Source organism: Ochotona princeps, chromosome 9 (genome assembly GCF_030435755.1).
Source record: "Ochotona princeps isolate mOchPri1 chromosome 9, mOchPri1.hap1, whole genome shotgun sequence".
NCBI lineage: Eukaryota > Metazoa > Chordata > Mammalia > Lagomorpha > Ochotonidae > Ochotona > Ochotona princeps.
Window position 1 is genome coordinate 71,949,533 of NC_080840.1, and position 25,818 is coordinate 71,975,350.

At 42.8% G+C, this 25,818-nt stretch overlaps 1 protein-coding gene across 3 annotated transcripts in view; it reads right to left on the bottom strand.

The window, feature by feature from the left end:
* DPY19L4 (dpy-19 like 4) overlaps nucleotides 1-25,818 on the bottom strand; it is an 85,279-nt gene that overhangs the window by 41,113 nt on the left and 18,348 nt on the right. For all 3 annotated transcript variants that reach the window (XM_058668785.1, XM_058668787.1, XM_058668786.1), the window contains exons 4-12: nucleotides 25,203-25,293; nucleotides 24,538-24,659; nucleotides 24,294-24,439; nucleotides 13,044-13,167; nucleotides 10,967-11,101; nucleotides 5,814-5,945; nucleotides 5,612-5,710; nucleotides 5,059-5,132; nucleotides 1,848-2,006 (exon numbers count right to left, since the gene is read on the bottom strand). In XM_058668785.1, coding sequence (XP_058524768.1) covers nucleotides 1,848-2,006; nucleotides 5,059-5,132; nucleotides 5,612-5,710; nucleotides 5,814-5,945; nucleotides 10,967-11,101; nucleotides 13,044-13,167; nucleotides 24,294-24,439; nucleotides 24,538-24,659; nucleotides 25,203-25,293 — 1,082 coding nt within the window. The remainder of the gene's footprint in view (nucleotides 1-1,847; nucleotides 2,007-5,058; nucleotides 5,133-5,611; nucleotides 5,711-5,813; nucleotides 5,946-10,966; nucleotides 11,102-13,043; nucleotides 13,168-24,293; nucleotides 24,440-24,537; nucleotides 24,660-25,202; nucleotides 25,294-25,818) is intronic.

Here is a 25,818-nt window from a genome sequence, read left to right on the forward strand (position 1 = left end):
CACCACTACACTTGATAATCAAGTTCCCTTCGATCAAACATAAGGAAAAGATCCTTAAATGTGCACATGAAAAAATCAACTGACATATAAAGGAATGCCAATTAAACTCACAGGAGATCTCTCACAGGAAACTCTACAGGCAAGAAGAGAATGGAGTGATATATTCCAGATTCTAAAAGAAAAAAATTGTCAGCCTAGGATAACATATCCAGCAAAGCTTTCTTTTGTCTTTGAAAATGAAATAAAGTTCTTCCAGTCAAGAAAAGTTAAAAGAATTTGCCTCTTCCAAACCTGCCCTACAAAGGATACTTCAAGATGTTCTCTTGACAGAGAAGAGGAATAGCACCAAACAAAACCAAAGACAAATGTGAAGAACATCCCAGTAAAATGACAACAGAAGACTAAACCAATGAACACCCTTTTACTAAAATGACAGGACCAAAATACGACTCATACATATTAACCCTGAATGTAAATGGCTTAAGCTCAATCAAATGTCATGGATTAGTAGGCTGGGATTAAAAAAACAAAACCCATCCATTTGTTATTTAGAAAAGACACATTTCAGCGGAAACTATATTGCTGATATATCACATGGGTTTTGATGTTTTCTGTGTTTCATCTCTTCAAACCACTTTCTTCTGATTAAATTATTCAATGACTCATAGATCATACAGTAGCATCATTTTCTACAAGAACATTCTTGATTTTCATTTCTTCAGCTACATGTTAGTCATTTAGTAGCATGTTATTTAACTTCATGGTGTTGTTAATTTCGGGTTTTTTTCTTCCTGATGTTGATTTTGTTTTGTGGCTTTTCATTTAAGGGGATGTATAGTAGCTGTGTAATGGAGACTGTCACATCTAGTAACATGTTATTTAACTTCATAGCATTGTAAATTTCCAGTCTTCATTCTATTGTTGACTTTGTACTGTGACTTTTCATTTGAGGAGATGGATAGTAGCTGTGAAATGGTATTATATCAGAGCAGATTAAACTGTCTCCTGAATTCCATCTCACACAGCAGAGGAGCAATCTGAGCAGCTGCTGTGACTCAGATCTGGCTCCCTGCTAATGCAGCTGAGGAGGCAAGAAAAGATGGTCTAAGTACTTGGGCCCTGCCCACAAGCAGAAGACCAGGACGCGGTTCCTGGCTTGTCCAGACCTGGCTGTCAGGGCCTTTTGGGGAACAAGTCAGGGAACAGGAGATTCCCATCTGTCTCTCCCTTCCTCTGTCACCCTGCCTCTCATATAATTAGATTTTTAAAAAGCTATTAAACAAAAAATTGTTCTTACTTTAAGTAAACATTTCAGTAAATTAGTAAATGAACCTGCAGAAGTTTAACTTATATATTACTCTTAAATTCTGACACTATTATAGCTGTATAAATCTAATTTGGGGGCCTGGCATGCTAGCCTAACGACTAACTCCTCAACTTGCAGGCACCAGGATTCCAGGACCGAGATTCCAAAACGGGTGGCAGTTCGTTTCCTGGCTGATCCACTTCCTTTCCAGCTCCTTATCTGTGGCCTGGGAAAGCAGTCAAGAATGACCTAAAGCCTTGGGACCCTGCACCTGTGTGGGAGACCTGGAAAAAGCTCCTGGCTCCTCATTTTGGTTTAGTTCAGTTTTGGTCATCATGCCCACTTGGGGAGTGAACCAGCGGATGGAAGATCTTTCTTTCTGTCTCTCCTTCTCTGTGTCAATCTGATTTTCCAATAAAAATAAATAAGTCTTAAAAAAATTTTTTTAAATCAACTTATGATATTTTACATAGCATTGAAGAGAGAGAATATGTACTAGGAGGATATAACACTAATGTGATTGAATGCCACAAGTACTTACTTAATTCTCCTAAAAATAACTTGTATCACAGAAAGAAGACAAATAGTTAACACTAAAATATAGAAAGGTAATAAAGAAGACTGTGTCAGTCGCAAAAAAAAATCCTGAGATGGTGTCTGCAGCGATTCTTGACAAAGAAGCCAGTTCATGGTAAAATTCCTGTGGAAGACAGAAAGCACGTTAAAGTCACAGGTGTTTTCAAGTACTGAACATGAAAATATTTTAGTAAAACCTAAAACAAAAAACAACTCCTAAATCCAATTCCTTATACGAACAAGGTCCTGTCTTTATAAATGAATACAGCAGTATCAGTAACCCTTGTGAATAAAGCTTATGCTTTCATCAAAACTAATGCCGAAAAATTAAAATGTAAAACTGCTCTGTAATAATGATCAAAGTTCAATGTAAGTATTAACAATTTTCGATTTTAATTTTTTCTAAAAGACAACAAAAAGTTCAACTGCCAACTTCTATACCTGTTCTGTCCAATCGAGTAGCTACTAGCTACACATACATGTTACTGAACATTTCAAATCAGCTAATTCAAATGGAGAGATATTTTAAATATAAAATTAGCCTGGGACTTCAACACATAAAAGAACATAAAGAAAGCAGATTATCTCACTAGTAATTTCTACATTGTTTCCAATAATATTTTGAGGGCTGGGCATTGTGACACACGGTTAAATCAGCACTTGCAAGCCCCATACCCTGGAGTGCCTTTTGAAGGTCCTGACTCTCCCTATTACATCCAGCTCCCTGAAAATGCGCCTGTGCCTGGGCTCCAGCCACTCACATAGGAGACAGGGTAGAGTTCCTGGCTCCTGTTTCAGGTCTAACTCAGAGTCAGCTGTGACAGCCACTCTGAGTAATGAATGCCAGCAGACAGAAAATCTCTCAAACATACACACACACTCCCCTCATTCTTTCAAATAAATTAATAAATACATCTATATTTCCAACCACACAGGTTGCCAGAAATTCAGTTTGTCTCCCACATGAGTGGCAGGGACCAAAGAAATTGAGTCTACACCACACTCCCAGGGTCTGATCAGCAGGAAGCTGGAGTCAGGAGTGGAGCCAGAACTCCAACACAAGCATCTCAGCCACAAGGCCGAACACCTGCCCCAGGCAATTTGTACTGACTGCTTCCGATGTGTCACATATGCCTAGAAAAGACAGGGTCCCCATTTTCACAGAGCAAGTGGATCCTTTTATCTTGGTAGATATACATACATAGTTTCACATCAGAGGGATTTTCCCGTGCTTAAGCCATGTCATATACTCCATTAACAGTAATATAACACATACATTGTGTAGTATCTATCAATTCATATTATTACAGGAAGTTACTAAGTATGTTAGAAGTAAAAAAGTGTGTAGGTAAATATATATATCCTGTTATTTACGTTGAATCTATTAGCTCATAAAATCATCTATTAGCCACAAAAAGTGGCTGGCATTGTGACACAGTAGGTTAAGTCACCAGTTGGGACATTAACATCCCATATGAGCAATAGTGCCTGCAAAAGCATCAGAAGGTGGCCCAGGTAAACAGACCCCTGCACTCATGTGGAAGTACCTGGGTGGAATTTCAGGCTCCTGGCTTCAACACAGTCCAGGCCAGCCCCCAGTGCAGCCATCTGGGGAGTGAATCAGCAGATAGAAAACCTATTCTTCTCGGACTTTTAAAAAGGCAAAGTAGTTGGACGCTGTAACCCATGTGATACAGCTGGAAGATGCTCCTGGCTCCTGGTTTTGGCCTCAGCTAGCATTGGCCATTGTGGCCATGTGGGGTACAAACTCAGCAGATGAAAGTTATATCTCTGTCTCCTCTCTGTACCACTGGCTCTCAAGTGAATCTTTTAAGTAAGTAAAAGTAAAACAATAATTAACAGGGGCCAGCACAGTGGCTCAACAGGCTAATTCTCCACCTGCAAGCACCAGCATCCTATATGGGTGCCAGTTCATGTCCTGGATGCTCCACTTCCTGTGAAAGGACATTGTGAATCTTTGCCAGTGTGGAGTCAGAGCTAGTTACAATTTCTCTGGGAAGGCCCCAGGGGCAGTTAATATGGAAATGAATGGACAGGAAATTCCCTAGTCCTCAGGTTTAGATAATAGAGGTGCTTCCTCCCCCAGGCATGGGGACAGGAATCAACAGAACCAGGAAAGGAACCTGCTTGTCATTGTGTATTAGGGGACTGTCTCTTGCTATTGAAATGTAAATGCCTCAAATTCCCTCCCTGATGCACAGGGGACAATGTCTCACCATTATGGTAGTCCATGCGTGTTCTTATAGACTTGCTGTACCAAGTCCATCACTACCGGACAGTGAACAACTTCCTATCTAACTTACTGGGAAAACAGCAGAGGATGACTCAGGTCCTTGGAATACTGAACCCATGTGGAAGACCCAGAAAAAGCTTTTAGCTCCTGGCTTTGAACAGGATCTAAACTGTGAATATAAATCTTCTCTCTGTAAATCTGCCTTTCCGGGCTTGGCACAGCAGCCTAGTGGCTAAAGTTCTTGCCTTGCAGGCACCAGGATCCCATACAGGCGCTACTTTATATCCTGGCTGCTCCACTTCCCTTCTAGCTCCCTGCTTGTGGCCTGGGAAAGCAGTCAAGGACAGCTCAAAGCCTTGGGACGCTGGACCTGCATAATAGACCCACGAGGAAGGAAGACAACTATAGCCATTGTGGCCAATTGGGGAGTGAACCAACAGATGGAAGATCCTTCTGTGTCTCTCCTTCTCTCTGTATATCTGACTTTTCAAAAAAAAAAATAAATCTTTAAAATACATATATAAAATACAAAAATTTTAAAAACCTGCGTCTCTAATAAAAATAAATCTTTGGAATAATAAAAATAACAACAACAAATATAAAGGTACATTATTCTTAATTTAAAAAGCCAGCTTATAATCTGATTACTATAGTTCCAAGGTAAGATTCTCTGACATGAAAGAAAAGTCTCACTGTTCATCCCTGCCCTTTCGTAATGTGAGCGCAGTGTTGGTGCATCAGTTATAATTAATTTGGCTCTGATCTTAGACTGTGTCACTGCTCCTCACCAAGCAAGAAAACAGCCCTAAAATACTGCAATGTTATTGAAGTTAAAATTTACCTAATTTTTTAAAAACTCATATTTTCTCCTTTTTACTTTCCAAGTGGTACAAATTTAATAAATCTATAACCTGAAACTTACTTAGTCATATTTAGTCCAAATTTTACTTCAAGGAATTTCATCATATGCCCATTTTCTTTGTGTGGGACAAACATCTAAAAGAAAAAAAAAGATTAGCTGTCCTTATAGCAACATGTTTTTTCAAATATTACAGATATAAAATATAGTAAGCCTCCAAAAATAAGAATTACATACTTGGTAGAACTATGAAGCAAGATTTGTTGCCATAAGCAAATCACTACTTTATACGCTGGCATAGAGCTACAACAGATTGTAAAAAATTCTTACCCTTAGCCCACCTGGGCAATTACCCATTCTATACTCTTCTGAATATCCTGTATTTATCTCAGCCTTTCCCTATACCGATGAATGTCAACTGGGTTACAGTAACATTTCAAATTGCATGCAAAATGTTTTCTTTTTTTAAAGTATAAAGAAAAATCAGAATCCTCTTTTCTCATCCAATATGTTAATTATGATCATTGTTTAACTCAAAATGAGACCATACAAACTGTTCCTTATTGTCTCATTATTCTCATTATATTTATTGAATATCACGCAAGGAGTAACTTACCTTCATTATAATATTCATAGCCACTGTCAGAATACACACCACGTAAAAATGAATCACTTTCATTACTTTAGCTACGAAAGTTCCTTTCTTCATATTCAACTGTAGGGAAAAGAAATCAATGAACAAAAAAATAAAGCTCCCCCCCCCCCAAAAAATTAACAGTTTAAATTTAACAAGAAGATAGGGAGACCATTCTAATTACCTGAAGGCACTTGGTGAGCATTAAGGCTGTTACTATACTTAACAGAGGAGACACTAACAAAGCTGGATTCTCAAACTGCAGTAAATATCCCAGAAAGAGAGAAAATATATAGATTTTATAAACTTCATGAACCTGTTGGGACAAAAATGCAATCAATAGGAATAACATCAACTTTACGGTACATTTTTCATTACATTTGTTTAGCATAAACTTGACAACAATTACATAATCTAGGAAAAAGAATGTTCAATTTGTATTTTTATTTATTTTCATTTTATTTGTAAGCTAGGTAGAAACCAAGAGACAGAGATCTTCCACCCGCTGGTTCACTCCCCAGATGCCTGCAACAGCTGGGCTTGAGTTAGGTTGAAACCAGGAACACAAAACTCAATCTAAGTCTCACACGTGGTTGAGTGCCAGGGACCCGAGAACTAAGCTGTCACCTGCCTCCCAGAACATGTTGCAGCAACAAGACAGACTAGAAGTCAAAGAGCCAGAACGGGAACCAGAAACGCTGATACTGGATGGAAGCATCTTCACCATTATGCCAAACACCCACCATAATCCATATTCATTATGGTGTGTAAAGAACATATCACTTTCTTCTTAGAGATATCGGAAACAGAAAAAAAAAGATGAGTTTTTAAACCATAGCTGTGTAAACCAGACTGGAAGAAACATCTTCAGCCCTGGGTTCTGACTGAAGTTCACTTGCTTTTTTTTTTTTTAACATATATTTTTATTGCATTTCCTTTTTTTTAAAACTAATTACATTGCATTATGTGATACATTTTTTTTTTATGCACTGGGATTCCCCCCGCCCCTCCCAAAGCCCTCCCCCCACGGTGGATTGCTCCACCTTGTTGCATTTCCATAGTTCAAATTCAGTTGACATTCTTTCATTGGAGGTATTTACCAAGCATAAAGTCCAGCATCTTATTGTCCTGGTAAGTTCAATGGTTTCTTGGTGAGACCATCTCTGGTCTGAAGGTAGAGCCGGCAGAGTATCATTCCAATCAATTAAAACTCCCAACATAATATTTCCAACCATTGACAACATTATGGCATTAATTGACATGGTATTGATTAACCAATATGTTAATAGGAAAATGCAGGTTCTCAACCACAACCTGTGACTTCTTCATAGACATTTCAATTTTGGTTTATAGTCAACCATATTCTATACACCTTAAAATGGCTTAGATTGCTATTCAGCTGTCTCATGCCTATTTTAATTTTAGTCTTTAGCAGTTTATAGCATTGAAACATGATTTCGCTGAACCTGGCTGTTTTTCGGGTGGTCTAACTCTATAATTCTAACAGGATCTATGTCAACAGTTTAGGTGAGCATGTTTAGGAGGGGTGTGCAGAGAAATCTTCCATACCCCACTTAGGAGTAACTAATCTTTGTGTCCCACCCAGTGAGGTATAAGTGCATCCCCGCTGACCGTTTCCTGTCTGGTTCTAAGCTTTCCTTGTTGTTCTCTGTCTATCTATTCTCGTTTTGTTTGTTTGTTTGTTTGTTTTGAGGGTTTTCTGGAGTGCTCCTGATGGTTATTACGAGAGGGGGGTGGGGACCCAAAGTTGGAAGCAGGCAAGGACCAGAGAAAGCTCCTCTCCCTAGTCCCGAAGGAAGCTTACTGTTCTGTTTCTGCGGACCGCTCAGGGATCCTGGTTGTTGTTCCGATGACCTTGGAACCTGCTAGGCAGGATTTGGGCTTCTTCCATCCCATGTGGTAGATCCAAATGGGGGTGGTTGACCTCAGAGTTCTTGGTCTCCGAAAGCACTCCATTTCCCCATGGTCTCCTTGGCAGTAGGGATGTAATCCTTGGTGCTCCTTGGTGAGGATCTGGGAGTCTTCAGGATTGGGATAAAAGCCTCCTCCTGTCCGCCTGCTCCACTCTGGGGTCCCCCCTACTCTATGCGTATGACCTCCTGTTAAGAGATTGTTAGGATTACTCCTGATTCCCCCATATGCCTTTGTAGTTTTGCTATTGTCTAATGCTAATTCGAGTCTGTTGTCTATGAGTTACCAGTTATGATCCTGATAGGTTATATTTCCCATCTTCCTCACACCTTCTAGGGTGATGTAAGATTTCTCTGCTCTCCCTCCCCATTTCCAAGTATCATGGGGCCTTACAAGTACATTGGTTTTACAATTCTTTGATGTAGGTCATAAGCAATCTGCCTCATATCATTGGTTACTTCACAATATCTTATTGCATGAGATACAGGCTGTTTGGGGTTGCAATAATATTACTGTTTTTCGGATTGACATCATTTCATAACAGCCACATCGAGCTCAACAACAATAACAACAGCATCAACAACACATTGCAGCACCCTGATAAAATAATGTGCCACTGAGTAAGCAACACATGCTTTACTAAAAGGAAACACAGAAGTCTCTTAGGAAAGATGATGCCATTATATACTTCATGAGCACTTGATGAATTCTACTAGGGAAAAGAGCTCATTTGGAAGCAAGCAAGCTGACATAAAAACATCAAAACATATGAGATACAGCCAAAAGAGCAAACCGACAATCCAAAAAAAATAAATAAATAAATAAAACTTAAAAAAAAAAGAAAAAACCAGTATAGATTGGACTGTTGGAGTTACACTTTCCATGTTGGCTTCCTTATATGAGAGAGAATATATGGTATTTGTTCTTTTGTGATTGGCTTGTTTCACTGAGCATAATGGCTTCTAGTTGGGACCACCTGGTTTTAAATAGAATAATATCGTTCTTCCTAATAGCTGAATAATATTCCATAGAGTAGATGTACCACAGTTTCTTTAACCACTCTTCCTTGGACGCACATCTGGTTTGTTTCCATGACTTTGCTATTGTAGATTGTGCTGCTGTAAATATTGGATTACAGATCCCCTTCTCATATGCAGATTTCACTCCTTTTGGGTATATTCCTGAGAGCGGGATTGCTGGGTCATATGGCAGGTTTATTTGCAATTTTGCAAGCACTCTCCATACTGAGTTCCACAGTGGTTGGACTAGCCTACACTCCCACAAGCAGTGAAGGAGGGTGCCTTTCTCCCCACACCCACGCCAGCAGGTGTTGTTTTTCGAGTTCTGAATGTAGGCCAGTCTCACAGGAGTTAGGTGGTACCTCACGGTGGTTTTCATTTGTATCTCTCTGATGGTAAGAGAGCCTGAGCATCTTTTCATATGTCTGTTAGCCATTTGAACCTGTTCTTTTGAGAAATGTCTGTTCATTTCTTTTGCCCATTTTGCTACAGGGTTGGTTTTTTTTGCTGTCCCTGGGTTTCTGGAGTTCTTTGTAGATCCTGGATATTAGTCCCCTATCACTTGTGTAGTATGCAAAAATTTTCTCCTATTCTGTTGGTTGCTTCTTCACTTTGTTAATTGTTTCCTTTGCTGTACAGAAGCTTTTTAGTTTGATGTAATCCCATTTGTTCATTTTGGATTTGACTGCCTTTGCTTTAGGTGTCTTTTCTAAGCAGTCCTTCCCTGTTCCTATTCTTGGAGTGTGTTTCCTATGTTTTCCTTTAATAGTTTGATGGTTTCTGGGTGTAGATTTAGGTCCTTGAGCCAGTTAGAGCTGATTTTTGTATAGTGCGACAGGTGCGGGTCTTGCTTCTTTACTCTGCAAGCTGCTATCCAGTTGTCCCAACAGCATTTGTGGAATAGCCCAGGTTTTTTACCTGGATTGTTTTCAGTTTTCTTGTCAAAGATTAGTTGACTATACATGTGTGGATTCGCTTCTGGTGTTTCTACTCTGTTCCACTGATCTTCGTCTCTGTTTCTGTACCAGTACCAGACTGTTTTGATAACCACTGCTCTGTAGTATGTCTTGAGGTCTGGAATTGTGATTCCTCCGGTTTGGTTTCTATTTTTCAGGACAGCTTTAGCTATTCGTGGTCTTTTGTGATTCCAGATGAACTTCTGTATCATCTTTTCTATTTCTGAGAAGAATGTTGCTGGGATTTTGATTGGGATTGCATTGAATCTGTATATTGCTTTTGGTAATATGGCCATTTTGATAATGTTGATCCTGCCAATCCAAGTTCACTTGCTTTGACATGTTACTAAACTTCATCTATACAGCATGAAGTTACGTAAACCCAAAATTCCAACATGAGGCAAGTGTTTGGTCTAGTGAGCTATGATGCCTGTCAATATACTGGCATCTCAGTTCCATACACACCTCTAGGTTTTAACCCCAGCTTCCTGCTAATGCAGATCTTAGAGGACAGAGGTATTAGTTCAAGGAGTTGAGTTCCTGCCATCATTTTGGGAGACCTGGATTGAGCTCCTGGATGCCCAGCTTCGGCCTCAATGGCCACTGCATACATTCTGGAGAGTGAACCAATAGATAGAAACTTGCTGTCTTAGCCCTTGCCTTTTAAATAAATAAGATTGTTAAACATGAAAAATTAACAATACAGGGATGGGCCTTTGGGGTAATGTTAGGATGTCACTTAGAATGTCTCCTTCCTGGGACCAATTCAGTGGCCTAATGGCTAAAGTCCTCGCCTTGCATACACCAGGATCCCATATGGGCACCAAACCATATCCCAGCTATTCCACTTCCCTTCCAGCTCCAAGCCTGTGGCCTGGGAAAGCAGTTGAGGAAGGCCCAAAGCCTTGGCTCCCTGCACCCATGTGAGAAAGTGAGCAGGCTTCTGGATCCTGGTTTCAGATTGGCTCAGCTCTGACCTTTACGGCCACCTGGGAAGTGAATTAGCAGACAGAAAATCTTTCTCTCTGTTTCTCCTTCTCTCTGCAAATATGACTTTTCAATAAAAATAAGTAAATCTTTTTTTCTTTTTTAAAGAATGTCTGCATCCTATATAAAAATATCTAGGTTTGAGCCCGAGTTCTGCTCCAAATTCTGGCTTCTTGCAAATGAGCACCTCTGGGATTACCAGGCGCCACCTAAATGGTAGGCTGGTATTGAGTTCTTGGCTCCTAACTTAGGCCCAGTCCTGAATACTGCAGTCATCTGGGAAATTAAAGTCATCAACCGAACATCTCTGCCTTTCAGATAAGATAAACACTGCCAAAGAAATTTTAATATTTTCATTTATTTTTTAAAAGAAAAAGAACTTTTAAAGATACAAAATGTTAAAAACAAGTATACCTGAATTTAAATTCACCATTTCACAATACCTTATCACTTTGCTCCAGCGAAAAGACATCAAGCAGGAACAAAGCTATTGCTTGAAGAAACAGGAGGTAGTGGCTGTATTCCCACATCATCATAAATGTGTAAGTTGAGGCACTCATCAACAAATAGCAAAACCTCTAGGGAAAACAAGAAACTAAGTATCAGTAGTTTTATTACTAAAAAATCTGAAAGACTGCTGTTATTTATTAGAGTTGCAGGTCTGCTAATGACTCAACTAAGCTGTTTTTAACCACATAATTATTAAATCCTTAAACAGTAAAATCTCCAATAGATACTTTAAAGAAAAACCACCATTGTCCTTTGATGGAAAACTTCAGGGAAATAAAAGAGAAAAATGTAGTAAAATCTTGTTTCATCTGAATGGTGATTGCAGATTTGTCTGTTGAGCTTCTACAATTTTGGAAATAACTTCTTTATGACCTGAAAGTAACCAGGTGTTTCCTGTTTTCCAGGAGCAAGTGTCTCAGTCTCCCCCAGCCCAGGTCTCTGCTCCTTTCACCATGTGCCTCTATCTCTCCTCACAGCTTGGAAACTCACAGTTGTTTTCCTCTCCTCAAACACAAGGCGTTCACTGACTGCATGAAATACGCCTGGCCAAAAGCAACTTTGTCCTTTTAAATGTCATCTAGGAAAACAGTCAAGGATGGCCTTGGGACCCTGCATCATGTGAGAAACCCAGAATAAGCTCCTGGCTCCTGGCTTCAGATTGGCTCAGCTCTGGCCACTGTGGCCATATGGTGAGTGAACCATATGGAAGATCTGTCTCGCTCTCCTTCTTGCTGTAAATCTGCCTTTCCAATAAAAATAAATATACCTTAAAATAAAAACAAAGACATGTGCCACTACTGAAAGGAAGAAAGAATAGTATGTTTTTACGAAAATTTCAAAAAGAAACTGTAAGCTTTCTTTTTCTCAGACAACCAAGTTTAACTGAAGCTTTTCTTTCATCCCTGTGGTCTCTTTCAAGGCAGGAATTCCAAACCAAAGATAGGCAAACTGTCAAAGCAATATTCCTTTCAGGCAATTTCAATGAAAAATGGCTGCCTTTATAGTTACCCTTGTTTTATACATTTCAGATCATTATTCTGAGAGTTACTAGGCTTATTTCAAACATTAAAGCAGGAATATTAATTCTCTGAGCTGGCAAGTCTCCTGAGATTCTCTCTAAGCTACCTCAGGTCAATCATGGAAAACACAATTGAAGGCAAAGAAGTTAACACTGTTGCCATCTGTAGCCACTTTTTTTTTAAGAATAATTGATTTGTTTTTATTGGAAAAGCAGATTTACAGAGATAAAGAGAGACAAAGAGGAAGATTTTCTGTCTTCTGGTTCACTCCCAAAGTGGCCACAACAGCCAGAGCTGAGCTGATCTGAAGCAAGTTGCCTAGAGAGTCTTCCGGGTCTCTTGTTTCTTTAGCAATGTTCCAGAAATAAGAAGAGTAATAGGGCCCCACATGATAGTGTAATGGTTAAAGTCCTCGCCTTGAATGCCCGGGATCCCATATGGGTGCCGGTTCTAATCCCAGCAGCCCCGCTTCCTGCTTGTGGCCTGGAAAGGCAGTCGAGGATGGCCCAAAGCTTTGGGACCCTGCACCCGCGTGGAGACCCGGAGGAAGCTCCTGGCTCCTGGCTTTGGATTGGATCAGCTCCAGCCGTTGTGGCCACTTGGGGAGTGAACCACTGGACAGAAGGCCTTCCTCTTTGTCTCTCCTCCTCTCTGTATATCTGCCTTTCCAATAAAAAAATAAATAAATCTTTAAAAAAAAAAAGAAGAGTAATAAGGTAATGGTGGAACAGATTAACTTTGAAAATGGCATATCTTCACTTATCTGTCAAGTGACTGCATTTAAATATTGTGTCTCTTTTCTCCTAAAAATCATTTAATGTCTATCGATTTACAGAGTAAACCATTTGATAAGAAAACAAATGATATCCTTTATTACGTAGTAACCAGATTTCAATGAATGTAACTTTCAGTAAGTCTACGTTTAAAATTATGTACCACACTTGTAGTAAATCAGAATTAACTATGATGGGTGAACAGACAGGTATCTTACCTCTGCATATGTATTTAAGTTGCTTTTTAAGTAGCCTGTAAGTGCAGCGACTTGGCATGCAAAATAGGGTAGTGCCCAGTTTTCTCTTAAAGGAATGGAGTATTCAATTCTTGTTGTATCTACCCTAAAATAAGTCACAAATGAACATTAAAAGCAAGACATTACATTGGTGTAACAGTATACTTTCCAAAGCACTTTCACAAACAGCTGATTGTTCTCTTTAACAACTGTGTGAGAGGCATAGGCAGATTTAATACTGTCTATGAGAGCATCACAGAACAAATTTACAGCATCCCAACCCTGCCCCCGACCCAGAAGATGCAGTGCTGCTCAGTGCCGCGGGTGAACGCGTGGTCCTCAGTGACAACCTGAAAAAGTTACGCCTGCTTAACGCCCTGTGCTGCCATACAGCTTGCTGTCTAAAGCAGAACTGATGTCACAGCCCATCCCCGTTCTCCTAAGCACAGGGCACCTCTCTGAGGAATACTATCAGGCATACAGCACTGGCAGCCCAGCGTATCCAAAGCTTTATCCTCCTTTACAAAAGGAACATGAAGCTCAGAGATGTGACATAACTTAATCAAGGTCAGACGGCTAGTACATGGTACTGTAACTGGGATTATGAGACATTTCTTCCAGTATGCAGAGTTTACTAATCTTGTCAGAGAGTATGTTATCCAGAATGAACATTACCCTAGACTTTTACATGATACATTGAGAGTGATCTGAAAATTCCCAGAATTACAAATGGAGAAATGCCTCTGTCAGCTCTTCCTAAGTGTCTGCTTCATAAGCTCTCAGCAGGAGCATGTTGTCTCTAACACCACAACAAAACTAACTCACCCAAAATCATTACATGCAACTATTTTCCATTCACAAGTAATTTTGTTCAGTTCATTGCCATGTGACACACTAATGTACACTGTTACACTAATGAATTAATTTCCACCTATACTTAACATGAACAACAGAAAACAATAACACATGCTGTGTGACTCCCATTTTATAAAATTCTAGAAAAGGCAAACGAACATATAGTGAGAGAAAGCTGATCACTGGTTCCCTGAGCACAACAGTATTAAGCGCATATGGGTGAGAGCAAAGAAAGAATTAGAAAGGACAAAAGGAAATTTCTGGGGGATGATGGCAATGTTTATTATATCAATTGTGTTAAAGATCTCCTATGTGCAAACATGTAAATTTGGGAACTAGTATACAATAATGTACAGTTCATTTTATGTCAATTACATTTCAATAAAGTTGTTAAAAAGCATTAGATATTCACACACACACATACTGTTCATAGAAGATATGTGGAGTATTTTTGTATTTATAAATTTACAAACACAACCACATATGAGAATTAAATGAAATAAAAATTGTAAACAATTTAGCAGTGCCTAGAATCAAATAAACACTTAATATATGATACTAATCTTTTGTAGTTCTGTGATGAATGATTTTTACAAAATATACAGAGACATATTTCCCACCTACATGGATTAGTAAAGAACACTTAACAAGGCTGGTGTTACAGCACAGCAAAGGCTGCGTCCCAGCTAAGTGCCAGTTCATGTCCTGTCTGCTCCACTTGTGACTCAGCTCCATGTTAATGACCCTGAGCAAGCAGTGGAAGACAGTTCTGTGTTTGGCACCTTCGTGGGATAGGCAGAGGGAAACCCTAGCACCAGCCTACTTACTGAGTCCACCTTGGAAATGAACCAACAAGCTTTCTTTCTCTCTGTAACTTTAATTTTAGAAATAAATAACCTTTACAAAAACTTAAAAAGAATACTTAATAATCATAGTATACCCTATATGTTCTATCAGAATCTATCCAAGTCCCTTTCGTTATTCACTTAAATTGTTCCCAACTTTACCTGGTATAATTTTTCAAAATATTTATCTTATTTTTATTGCAAAGTCAGATAAACAGAGAGGAGGAGAGACAGAGAGGAAGATCTTCTGTCCAATGATTCACTCCCCAAGTGGCAGCAAAGGCCCGTGCTGCGCCAGTCTGAAGTCAGCAGCCAGGAGCTCCTTCCGGGTCTCCAACGTGGGTGCAGGGTCCCAAGGCTTTGGGCCGTCCTCAACTACTTTTTCAGGCCGCAAGCAGGGAGCAGGATGGGCAGTAGGGCTGCTGGGATTAGAACTGGCGCCAATATGGGATCCCAGCACGTTCAAGGCGAGGACTTTAGCTGCTATGCCATCGGGCTGGGAAAGCAGTAAGAGGACAGCCCAAAGCCTTGGGACCCTGCACAAACACGGGAGACCTGGAAGAAGCTCCTGGCTCTGGGCTTCGGATTGGCTCAGCTGTGGCCGTTGAGACCACTTAGGGAGTGAATCATCATCAGGAGTATCTTTCCCTCTGTCTCTCCTCCTCTCTGTATATCTGACTTTCCAAATAAATATTTTTTAAAAAGTCGACTCTCTAAAAAAAAAAAAAAAACCAATGAAATTAATATGTCATAAGGAAGGTGAGGAGGAATGACTCTACCAACAAGTCCAAGATGTTGATCCTTGTAATTCCTGTCAACAGAGTTATACGCTATTCACAGATCAATGTAGCAAAATCTGTGTCAAATACAAGTTAGGGATTTGGAAGAGTGACAACGAATCTGTGCTCTGCTCATTTCAGGATAGACTGAGTAGGATCCATGCCATTTCCACCACCTACAGGGGACGACCTGGATGGGCGTCCAGCAACCCATAGATACAGCCATGAGATCAGCAAAGGCTCTCAATTCAATTTTGCATTTTCATTTTAACAACACATGAGACTAGTCATGGCAGTTCAGTGAGTCGGTGCAGCTTCAGATGCCAGAGTTCTAGCTACGTCACTGCCAACCCAACTTTCTGCTAACGCATGCTGGGAGGCAACGATGACAGCCAAGTACTTGAAACCCTGTCATCCATGTGGGAGAACTGGAGTTTCAAGCTCCTGGCTTTGGTCTGGCCCACCTCTGGCTTTTGTAATCATCTGGGTAGTGAATAAATAGATTCAATAGTCACATGACTTTGAAGTAGTTTAAAATAAATATTCTATTTCACTGGTAGGAGTATTACTATTATTATTAATTTAAAGATTTATGTATTTTTATTGGAAAGGCAGATATACAGAGAGAAGAGAGAAATATCTTCTGCCCGCTTGTTCACTCTCCAGGTGGCCACAACGGCCCATGCTGCGCCAATCCAAAGCCAGGAGCCAGGAGCTTCCTCCAGGTCTCCCACGCAAGTGCAGGGTCCCAAGGCTTTGGGCCATCCTCAACTGCTTTCGCAGGCCACAAGCAGGGAGCTAGATGCGAAGCAGGACTGCAAGAACACAAATTGGCACCCATATGGAATCCTGCTGTGTGCAAGGCGAGGACATGAGCCACAGGATAGCACGCAGACCCACTATTATTAATCTTTAAAAGACTTACTTATGTGAAGGCAGAGTTTCACAGAGTAAGAGAAGGAGGGAGGGAAGACAGAGAAATAGAAAGATCCCACTGATTGACTTCCAGACCTAAAGGTTCTTTCTAAAGATACAACTTCCATATTACAGAAACAGAACATAAGAGTAACTGTTATGGCCCAGTGCAATACCTAGTGGCTAGATCCTCCTCCTGCATGTGCCTGGATTCCACAAGGACATCAGTTCCTATCCAGCTGCTCCACTTCCCATCCAGCTCCCAGCTCGTGGATTGGGAAAGCAGCGGAAGAAGGCCCAAGGCCTTGGGACTCTACACACATGTGGGAGAACAGGAAGAAGCTTCTGACTGCAGATCACTCAGCTCTACCTGTTGTGGCCACCTGGGGAGCAAACTTGCATATGGAAAGATCTCTTTCCTTTCTCTGTAGGTTTGCTTTTCCAATAAAAATCAATAAATATTGCCAAAAATCAAAAAAAATAAACAAAAAACAAAAAACCCGGAGGAGACAGGACAAAAGCAGGTACCAACATGGGATGCTGGCACCTGAAGGTGGAAGATTAGCCTGTTGAGCCACACTGTGGGCCTCTGGCTGCTCCACTTTCAATGCAGCTCCCTGCTAATGCACCTGCCAAAGTGACAGAAGAGGGTCAAAGGGCACAGCACAGTACCTAGCGGCTAAAGTCCTCGCCTTGGGCGTGCCAGGACCCCATATGGGCACCGGTTCTAATCCCAGCAGACCCACTGCCCATTCAGCTCCCTGCCTGTGGCCTGGGAAAGCAGTCGAGGATGGTCCAAGGCTTTGGGACCCTGTACCAGTGTGGGAGACCCGGAAGTAGCTCCTGGCTCCCAGCTTTGGCTTGGCGCAGCACCGGCCTTTGCTGTCACTTGGGGAGTAGTGAATCATCGGACGGAAGATCTTCCTCTCTGTCTCTCCTCCTCTCCATATCTGACTTTCCAATAAAAATAAATAAATCTTAAAAAAAAAAAAGGGTCAAAATATGCGCACCGCTACACAGAAGTGGGGACCTAAAATAAACTCTTGGCTACAGACTTTGGATTGGCCTGTTTCTTCCTTTTTTTTTTTTTTTTTTTCTTTAAGGGGATTTGAATCTTGGACGTATTAGTTGGTTGATTATTTTTTTTTTTTATGTCTGTGGTTCAGATGGTCATGTCGAGCACCTGGAGCTAATTTCCTGGCTTGGCTCCTGAATCCAGCTTCCTAACAACACAGTCCCTGTGAGCAGTCAGGGTCACTAACACCGTTGGAAGAGTGAGGAGATGCACAGGATTTCTCCATTGTGACATGTCACAAGCAATTCCTCCATTTCAAGGAAGCTCTATGCCCATTTTTTTTTAAAGATTTATTTTTACAAAGTCAGATATACAGAGAGGAGGAGAGACAGAGAGGAAGAGCTTCCGTCCGATGATTCACTCCCCAGGTAAGCCACAACGGGCCGGTGCTGCGCCAATCCGAAGCCAGGAGCCAGGAGTCTCTTTCAGGTCTCCCACATGGGTGCAGTGTCCCAATGCATTGGGCCGTCCTCGACTGCTTTCCCAGGCCACAAGCAGGGAGCTGGATGGGAAGTGGAGCTGCCAGGATTAGAACCGGCGTCCACATGGGGATCCCGGCGCATTCAAGGCGAGGACTTTAGTGGCTAGGCCAAGCTGCCGGGCCCATCTATGCCCATTTTTAAAATACCTAGTTATTTATGAAGGCTGGCAAGGTGGCACAACAACCTATTCTTGTGCCCTATGAGTTGGCATCTCATATGGGAACCAGTTCATATCCTAGTTACTCTACTTCCAATTCAGTTCTCTGCTTGTGGCCTGGAAAGCAGTGGAGGATGGCCCAAGTCCTCTGGACCCTGCACTCATGTGGGAGACCCAGAGAAAACTCCTGCTCCCAGCTTTGGATCAGCTCATCTCTGGTCACTGCGCCATTTCAGGAGGGAACCAGCTGATGGAAGACCTTCCTTTTCTGTCTCTACTTCTCTCTCTGTATAATCTGCCTCTCAAACAGAAGTAACTCTTTACAACACAATTCTTTTTCTAAAAGGCAGAAGCACAGTGAGTTAAGCCAACCTGCAGCACTCCACTCCATACAGGTGCCAGGTCAAGTCTCGGCTATTCCACTTTCAGCCCGGGACCAAGCTAACACCGGGAAAGCAGACTCTTGATTTTGTCCTACTGTGGCTCTGGTCATGATGGCCACGGGGGCCATCTTTTGTTTTTCTTTTTAAAAAGATTAACTTACTTGGAAGTCAGAGTTACAAAGAGAGCGAGAGACACAGAGAGAGAGAGATCTTCCACCTGCTGCTTTATTCCCCAGATGGCTGCATAGCCAGGGCTGGGCCAGCCTGAATCCAGGAGCCAGGAACTTCATCCAAGTCTCCCTTGATATGGCAAGGGTCCAAACACTTGGGCCATCATTCGCTGCTTTCCCTAAGCCATCAGCAGGAAGTTGGATAGTAAGTGGCATAGCTGGGACATGAACATATGGGATGCTGGTGTCATAAGTGGAAGCTTTACCCACTGTGCCACAATGTCAGCTTATGCCTTTTTTTGTAGTTTTAAAAAACATATATTTGAAAGCAACACTGGGGTGGGGTGGGGGAGAGAGGGAGTCTTTCATATGCTGCCTGAGTTGAGCCAAGCAATAGCCAAGAACTCAAATCAGGTCTCCCACATGAGTCGTAAAATCGCTCAAACCATCATCCACTGTTTCTCAGGGTGAGTATTAGAAGACTGAATTGGAAATTGCCCAGATGCCAGCCACCATGTGCACGTGGTGAGCTGTCCCCGGGCCTGCCTGGGCTCCGGGAGCTGCTCCCTTCAGGGTGAGCACACCAACTGAGGGGGGAAGTCTCCATGACTGCGCAGGGAAGGCCTGGGACTCGGGGCATACCAGCCACTCTTAAGGAGGGACGCAAACTTGGGCCAGGGAGTTTAAACTTCCTGCAGCCTCCCAGCTGCTGGTGGGTCTCGGGATGGGGCGTCTCATGCCCAGATCCCAGACGCCAGCAACCACATGCATGTGGTGAGCTGTGCCCGGAGGGCTAGTGCGCCATTTGGCACCAGGTTCTGCCTGCTGGTTGCCCAGCTGGGGAGTTCTGGGGTTTTGGTTCTTTGAATCACTGCTTAGGTAGCTCCAGGTTGAACACACTGTGCTTCTGGGATATGAATCAATCCTAAAGAGTCCCAATGACAGTAACTCTTCCGTTGAAGAACTTGTAATCACTTAACAACGTTGAGCACCAAATACCAGTTCATGCAAAAGCTAGGGCTCGTGGCTTGTCCAGCAGGATATCTATTACCTGACATGATGATGGATCAACAGATGGGTCACATTTGGCAGGGCCATGACATTAACTAGCACTCAAGAACCATATCAGAGGGTAGATTCTGTGCGGGATGTGTGGGCCAAACCCTGTGGAAATTCTGGTTAGCTCAAGAGTTGGGGTGGGGCGCGGCAGCTTGGCCTAGCCACTAAAGTCCTCGCCTTGAACGCCCCGGGATCCCATATGGGCGCCGGTTCTAATCCCAGCAGACCCACTGCCCATCCAGCTCCCTGCTTGTGGCCTGGGAAAGCAGTCGAGGACAGCCCAATGCATTGGGACACTGCACCCGCGTGGGAGATCCGGAAGAGGTTCCTGGTTCCTGGCTTCGGATTGGCGCAGCACCGGCCGTTGCAGCTCACTTGGGGAGTGAATCATTGGACAGAAGATCTTCCTCTCTGTCTCTCCTCCTCTCTGTATATCTGACTTTGTAATAAAAAATAAATCTTTAAAAAAAAAAAAAAGAGTTGGGGTGGTGATGGACTAAGCTAGGTGTGACCAAGGAGTTTGCCATCAATCATAGGTAAAATAACCCGCAACAGTCTGGACTGGTCAAGGCAGCAGCACCCGAATGTGCATCCTGAATAGGGTGTGGTGGGCCGGGCTGCAACATTCACCAGCTCATACAAGGCCAAATGGAAGGCCAGACTATGCCGGGCACTGGCCTAAAACCCAATGGCATGTATGAGAACTGGGTCTGGGAGGGGATAAAATGGAGGAACTTGGGAAACTCCCTTGGCAAGTCATAGCTCTCGCTGGTGAACATATGGTGCAGACCTGGAGGTCAGACAAGCTGGGCAAAGTAGCTCCAACGGCTGGTGAATGTGTGAATTCGTAATGGAATAGATGTACTGGGCAGGACTGAGCAAACCTAAGCCTACAAGCGAAACTAGAAACCAGGATGGAGCACAAGACATGCCCAGCTTGGGTCTTGTACCTACTGGTCTGTGTGAGTCAGGGACACTAAGCCACAGTGTCTAAGGCAAAGGCCAGGACAGGTAAGAGACTGTGCCAAGCTGAGTCAGCAACCACTGGCATGCATGCAATCTATGGCTGGGAACAGGCCCAGTTGGGGAGCTAAGGGGACACCCTAGCTGGGCTGAGGTTCCCACCAAGAGTGCATGGGCTGGAGTGGGGGCTTCATTCTGATCAGGATACAGTTGTAGTTTCCCTTGGCACAAGTGTGGACTGGGACGGGATGCACCGGGCCAGGACAGACTGCAACACCTTCTGGTGTTCTGGAGGACCAGGGTAGATGTGGGACAGACTAGGCTAGGTCTCAACCCCTACAGAGCCATGTGTGAACCGTATGTGGGTATGGACGATCCGTGGCTGGGCTGAAACATCCAACAGCAAAAACCAGATTGGGTTGAAGGCCAGTCAGGAAAAGCCACTGTTCCTACTAGGATAGGAGGTGAACTGAGGAGGGCTGGCGCATGGACCCACTGGTATGCGCTAAATCTGACATTCAGAGGGGTTCTGATGGAGGAGCCTGGCAACTTCTCTGGCGGGACACAGACCCTGCTGGTAAGCGCAAGAAGCATGAAAGGAAACAGCCCAGAACAGGTCATGGAGGGAGTCCCACTGGCATACATTTGGCATGTGTTAGGGGCAGACCAGGCTGAATCAGTTCATGTCATCCACTGACAAATCCGAGCACCAGAACAGAGTGTGGGTTGAGCCAGGTTTGGTTGCGACAAAAACTAGTACACAATATGGAATGCCAAGGTGAGGTTGCCTGTACCAGATGTGACCACAGCGCCCAACCAGCATGTGTGACACCCAGGAAGGGAGGGGGCACAGCCGGCAGGGGAATAAGGGTTGGTTCCCTTGCTGGACTGCTACTCCCACTGGAGAGCATGAGCTGGGATGGAGGCAGACCAGACTAGGCAGGGTGACAACACCTGTGGACCTCATGTGGACTGAATCAGGGAAAAGCCAGGCTGGCCTGGTTGATCCTACTGATGTAATCTACAATTAGAGTGGGCGAGGGTTGTTTGGGCTTAGCCACAGCAGAAGCTGACAGTGTCAAGTTAAACCTCAGAACCACCTGGAGAGTGCATAATCCAGGAGTGAGAGAGACCTGGGAGGGAAATAGAGGGCTCCTCCCTCTTGGGTTACCACTCCCACGGGAGGGCACAAAAACTAGGACGGGGGCTGGGGTGGCTAGACAGAGGCAGCCAACAACATCCATGTGGGCTGGATAGTTGAGCTGGTTAGATGGAACTAAGCTTTAAAATCCATTGAGATGTGCAATTGCCGAATGGGATGTGGGACAGACTGGACTGGTCTGCTACACATACTGGCAAACCAGGGTAGGGGGCGGGCCTGGTGGGGGTAATTGTGGATCGCTCTGACTAGGCTGCAGCCCACACTGGTCTGTGTGAGGGCCAAGTATGTGCTGAGCAGAACCAGGCTGGACTGCAACACCCATTGGTTCCAGTGGAAATCAGGGCTGAAAACAGAACCAACCCAGCAATTGCAACCATCAGCTGATCCGGGCAATGGACTGTGCCTGACCCTGTACTTGCTAGTACATACAAGAATCTGGTCTGGGAACACCTCAGACAAAGTTTCTTTGGGGATCCCTCCAATCGAACTGCTGGACTCAGAACCCTAGCCATGAAAAGAGAGAGGACAGAACAAGTAAACCACCTCAGCTATATGTTGGCAGCGAAATACTGGGCAAATGGAGACTCTGTGATGGACTATATCAATCAGTGGATTCTTCAGGGACCTCATCGTGCTTGCAGTGGCGAGATTGGCAGCAATTCATAATTGGTGAATTATCAAAACCACTTGAGCAAGTATCTCAGAGCATGCCCCACATCAGGGACTTTGGGTGGGTGGGAAACTGGGTGGGGTCTCTCCCTCAATATCCCCCTTTGCCCCAGATACATGAAGGAAACAGTATGGAAATAATTGTCTTACCCACTTTCCTTTAGCCCTTGACCCTTTGTGCCCTAATTAACTATGTAAAGAAGATTGTCAAAAACAATAAAAAAAAAAGAGAGAGAGTTAGAAAAAAAAAAAAAAAAAAGAAGACTGAATTGGAAATGGAGCCAGAACTTGAACCCATGCACCTAGGACTTGAACCCAAGCACAGTCTCAACTATTACACCAACTCTAGCACTCCCATTCTCCTTTTTCTTGCTATTAAAAAACATGAAGCTATTCTGATCACTAAAGAGAATGAGGTAACTCAAAGCATGTGGTTATATATTGGCAGAGTCTTTACCTACAGTAGTTAGCAGTGATATATCTTAGGTCTTCTTTTCAAGAAATTGCATCAGGGCCCAGCACCATAGCCTACCAGATAAAGTCCTCGCTTTGAACGTGCTGGGATCCCATATGGGTGCCGGGTCTAACACCGGAGGCCCCGCTTCCCAACCAGCTCCCTGCTGTGGCCTGTGAAAGCAGTTGAGGATGGCCCAAAGTCTTGGGACCCTGCACCCACGTGGGAGATCTGGAAGTAGCTCCTGGCTTCAGATCAGCACAGCATGGGCCGTTGTGGTCTCTTGGGGAGTGAGTCATCAGACGGAAGATATTTCTGTCTCTTCCCCCTCTCTATATATATCTGATGTTACAATAAAAATAAATAAAACTTTAAAAAATTGCATCACAAATTATTTTTAATGTTTTTGTTTTTGAGTGCTATAGAGAGAAATAAACATGTGTGCACGTGCATGCATGCATTTACACACACACACACATAAACAGATCTTCCACCCTCTGGATTACTCTCTAAATGTTTGTGCTCGCTGGGAATGGGATGGGTCAACATTAGAATCTAGGTACTAAACACAGGCCCTCTACATGGGTGGCAGGAACCAAATCCCTCAAGCCGTTGCCAGTGTGCCCCAGGCATGCATTAGCAGGAAGCTGTCCTCAGACGCTGGAGCCAGGCACTGATGTCAGTATTGCCATGGGACACAAGGATATCTACCAGTATCTTAATCACTGGGCTGAACACTGATTAAAAACTGATGACTAAAAACTGATTAAAAACTGACTATTAAAAGGGAAAGAAACAATACATCTGTGAAAACCAATGCCACCATGTCTGAAAATGTTTTTCAACTATTGTATCACAAAGGACCTCAAACGTGCTGGCTTCAAACAACACAAAGGTCAGTGGGACTGCCTTCTCTGCTCAGTTTGTCTAAGCTAAACCAGGGGTCTGGTGGTCCTTATACCCTCACCCACTGCTGATGGAATCTATTTCCTCACTGCTTCAAGCAGGCCACAATGCAACAAATCCTTCTAAAGCTTTACCTCTCTGTGCCTTCCCCTTCTGCAGCAGCTGTGGAGGCTGTCTACAGGTACAATGAATGATTGTTAGTGAAGGTCGCATGTGCCATACAACATGATACAATCACAAATATGATACCTTACCAAGTTCATAGACTGGGGAGAATGGTGCGAATTTATCAGATTAGGGGGAATTTTCAAAACTGCCACAGCCAAAAAATGTACAAAACATAAAAGACTTTTCTTACCTATTAATAATGAACCATGCAACAGTAAGCATTCCTGCTAGCCATGTTCCACTCATAAGCCAACTTGTAACAAATAAAGCAGTAACATAAATTCCTTGCAATCCAAAGACAATGCCAATATAGAAATACACAGGTTCAATAATCTCCTACATGAAAAAAAGAAACAGATAAGCACATATTACACAACTTGAAATGCATAAATACATGAGAAGACAGATATTAAGATCAAAAGAAAAATACATACATTGCTACCAGTTGCTTGATATAAAACGCTGGCAATAAGTTCTGGATATAGAGACATTTGTTGCACTGCATTTATAGTTTTCAGGGATACAGTTTTGTTATTGTGTGTCAATTCGTAAACACCTGAAAACAGAAAAGTTTTTCCCCAGATTATTTATTCTGTTATCATAAAATGTCACTCATTGATTATTAAATATTTAGCATTACAATCAATGAAACTTCAAAATGTAACTGTTTCATTTTTCCATTTTTTATGAAGGACAATAAAGAGAAATAACTAATTCTGAGACAAATCAACCAGTATAAAAGAAAAACGTTTTATTTTAGAAAAATACTGGTATTAAAAACGCACATTGGAGACAAGAATTCAGTGTAGCAGCCACCACGGCCATGTTTCCTCTCAGAAGACCTGGACTCAACACCTGGCTCCAGTTCTAGTTCCTGTTCACACAGCCTCTGTAAGGCAGGGTGGACGCCTCACGCAGTGGGGTTCCAGCCTCCACGTGGGACTCTGCACATGTGTGCCCAGCTCCTGGAATCAGTCAGCCCAGTCCTGGCTGTGACGGGTATTAATAGAATGAACCAGAAGACTGGGGCTCTCCCTAAATACCTGTCTCTGTCTCTCACATTCAGGAGAAAAATATAAAACAACTGTACATATCATACCTCTTTCAAATGAAGGTGCCTTTAGCATGTCTTTATAATAAGAGTAATAAATGGCACTGTCACCTTGAAAAGTGATTTCCCGCTCAAGTTCCTAAAGGAAATGAAAAGATTATTTAAATACCAGTCTCTCAAATGTCAACTGCAATCTTCCTTTTTCCCTCCACATCTTCTAAATTAGCACATTTCCGTCCCTTTATTCACACTGTTAATGACTAGTGTCCACTTTAATGAGGAAGTCTTTTTAAGCATTTAGCAATTATTTTAAAGAAATACTTAAGCTTTCAGAAATACAGGAACTTAAAAGTCATCCCTGGGGGCCTGGCACAGTGGCTTAGCGGCTAAAGTCCTCACTTTGAATGGGTTGGGATCCCATATGGGCGCCGGTTCTAATCCCGGCAGCTCCACTTCCCATCCAGCTCCCTGCTTGTGGCCTGGGAAACCAGTCGAGGACAGCTCAAAGCCTTGGGACCCTGCATCCACATGGGAGACCTGGAAGAGGCTTCAGATTGGCTCAACTCCAGCCATTGTGGTCACTTGGGGAGTGAATGACTGGATGGAAGATATTTCTCTCTGTCTCTCCTCCTCTCTGTATATCTGACTTTGCAATAAAAATTTT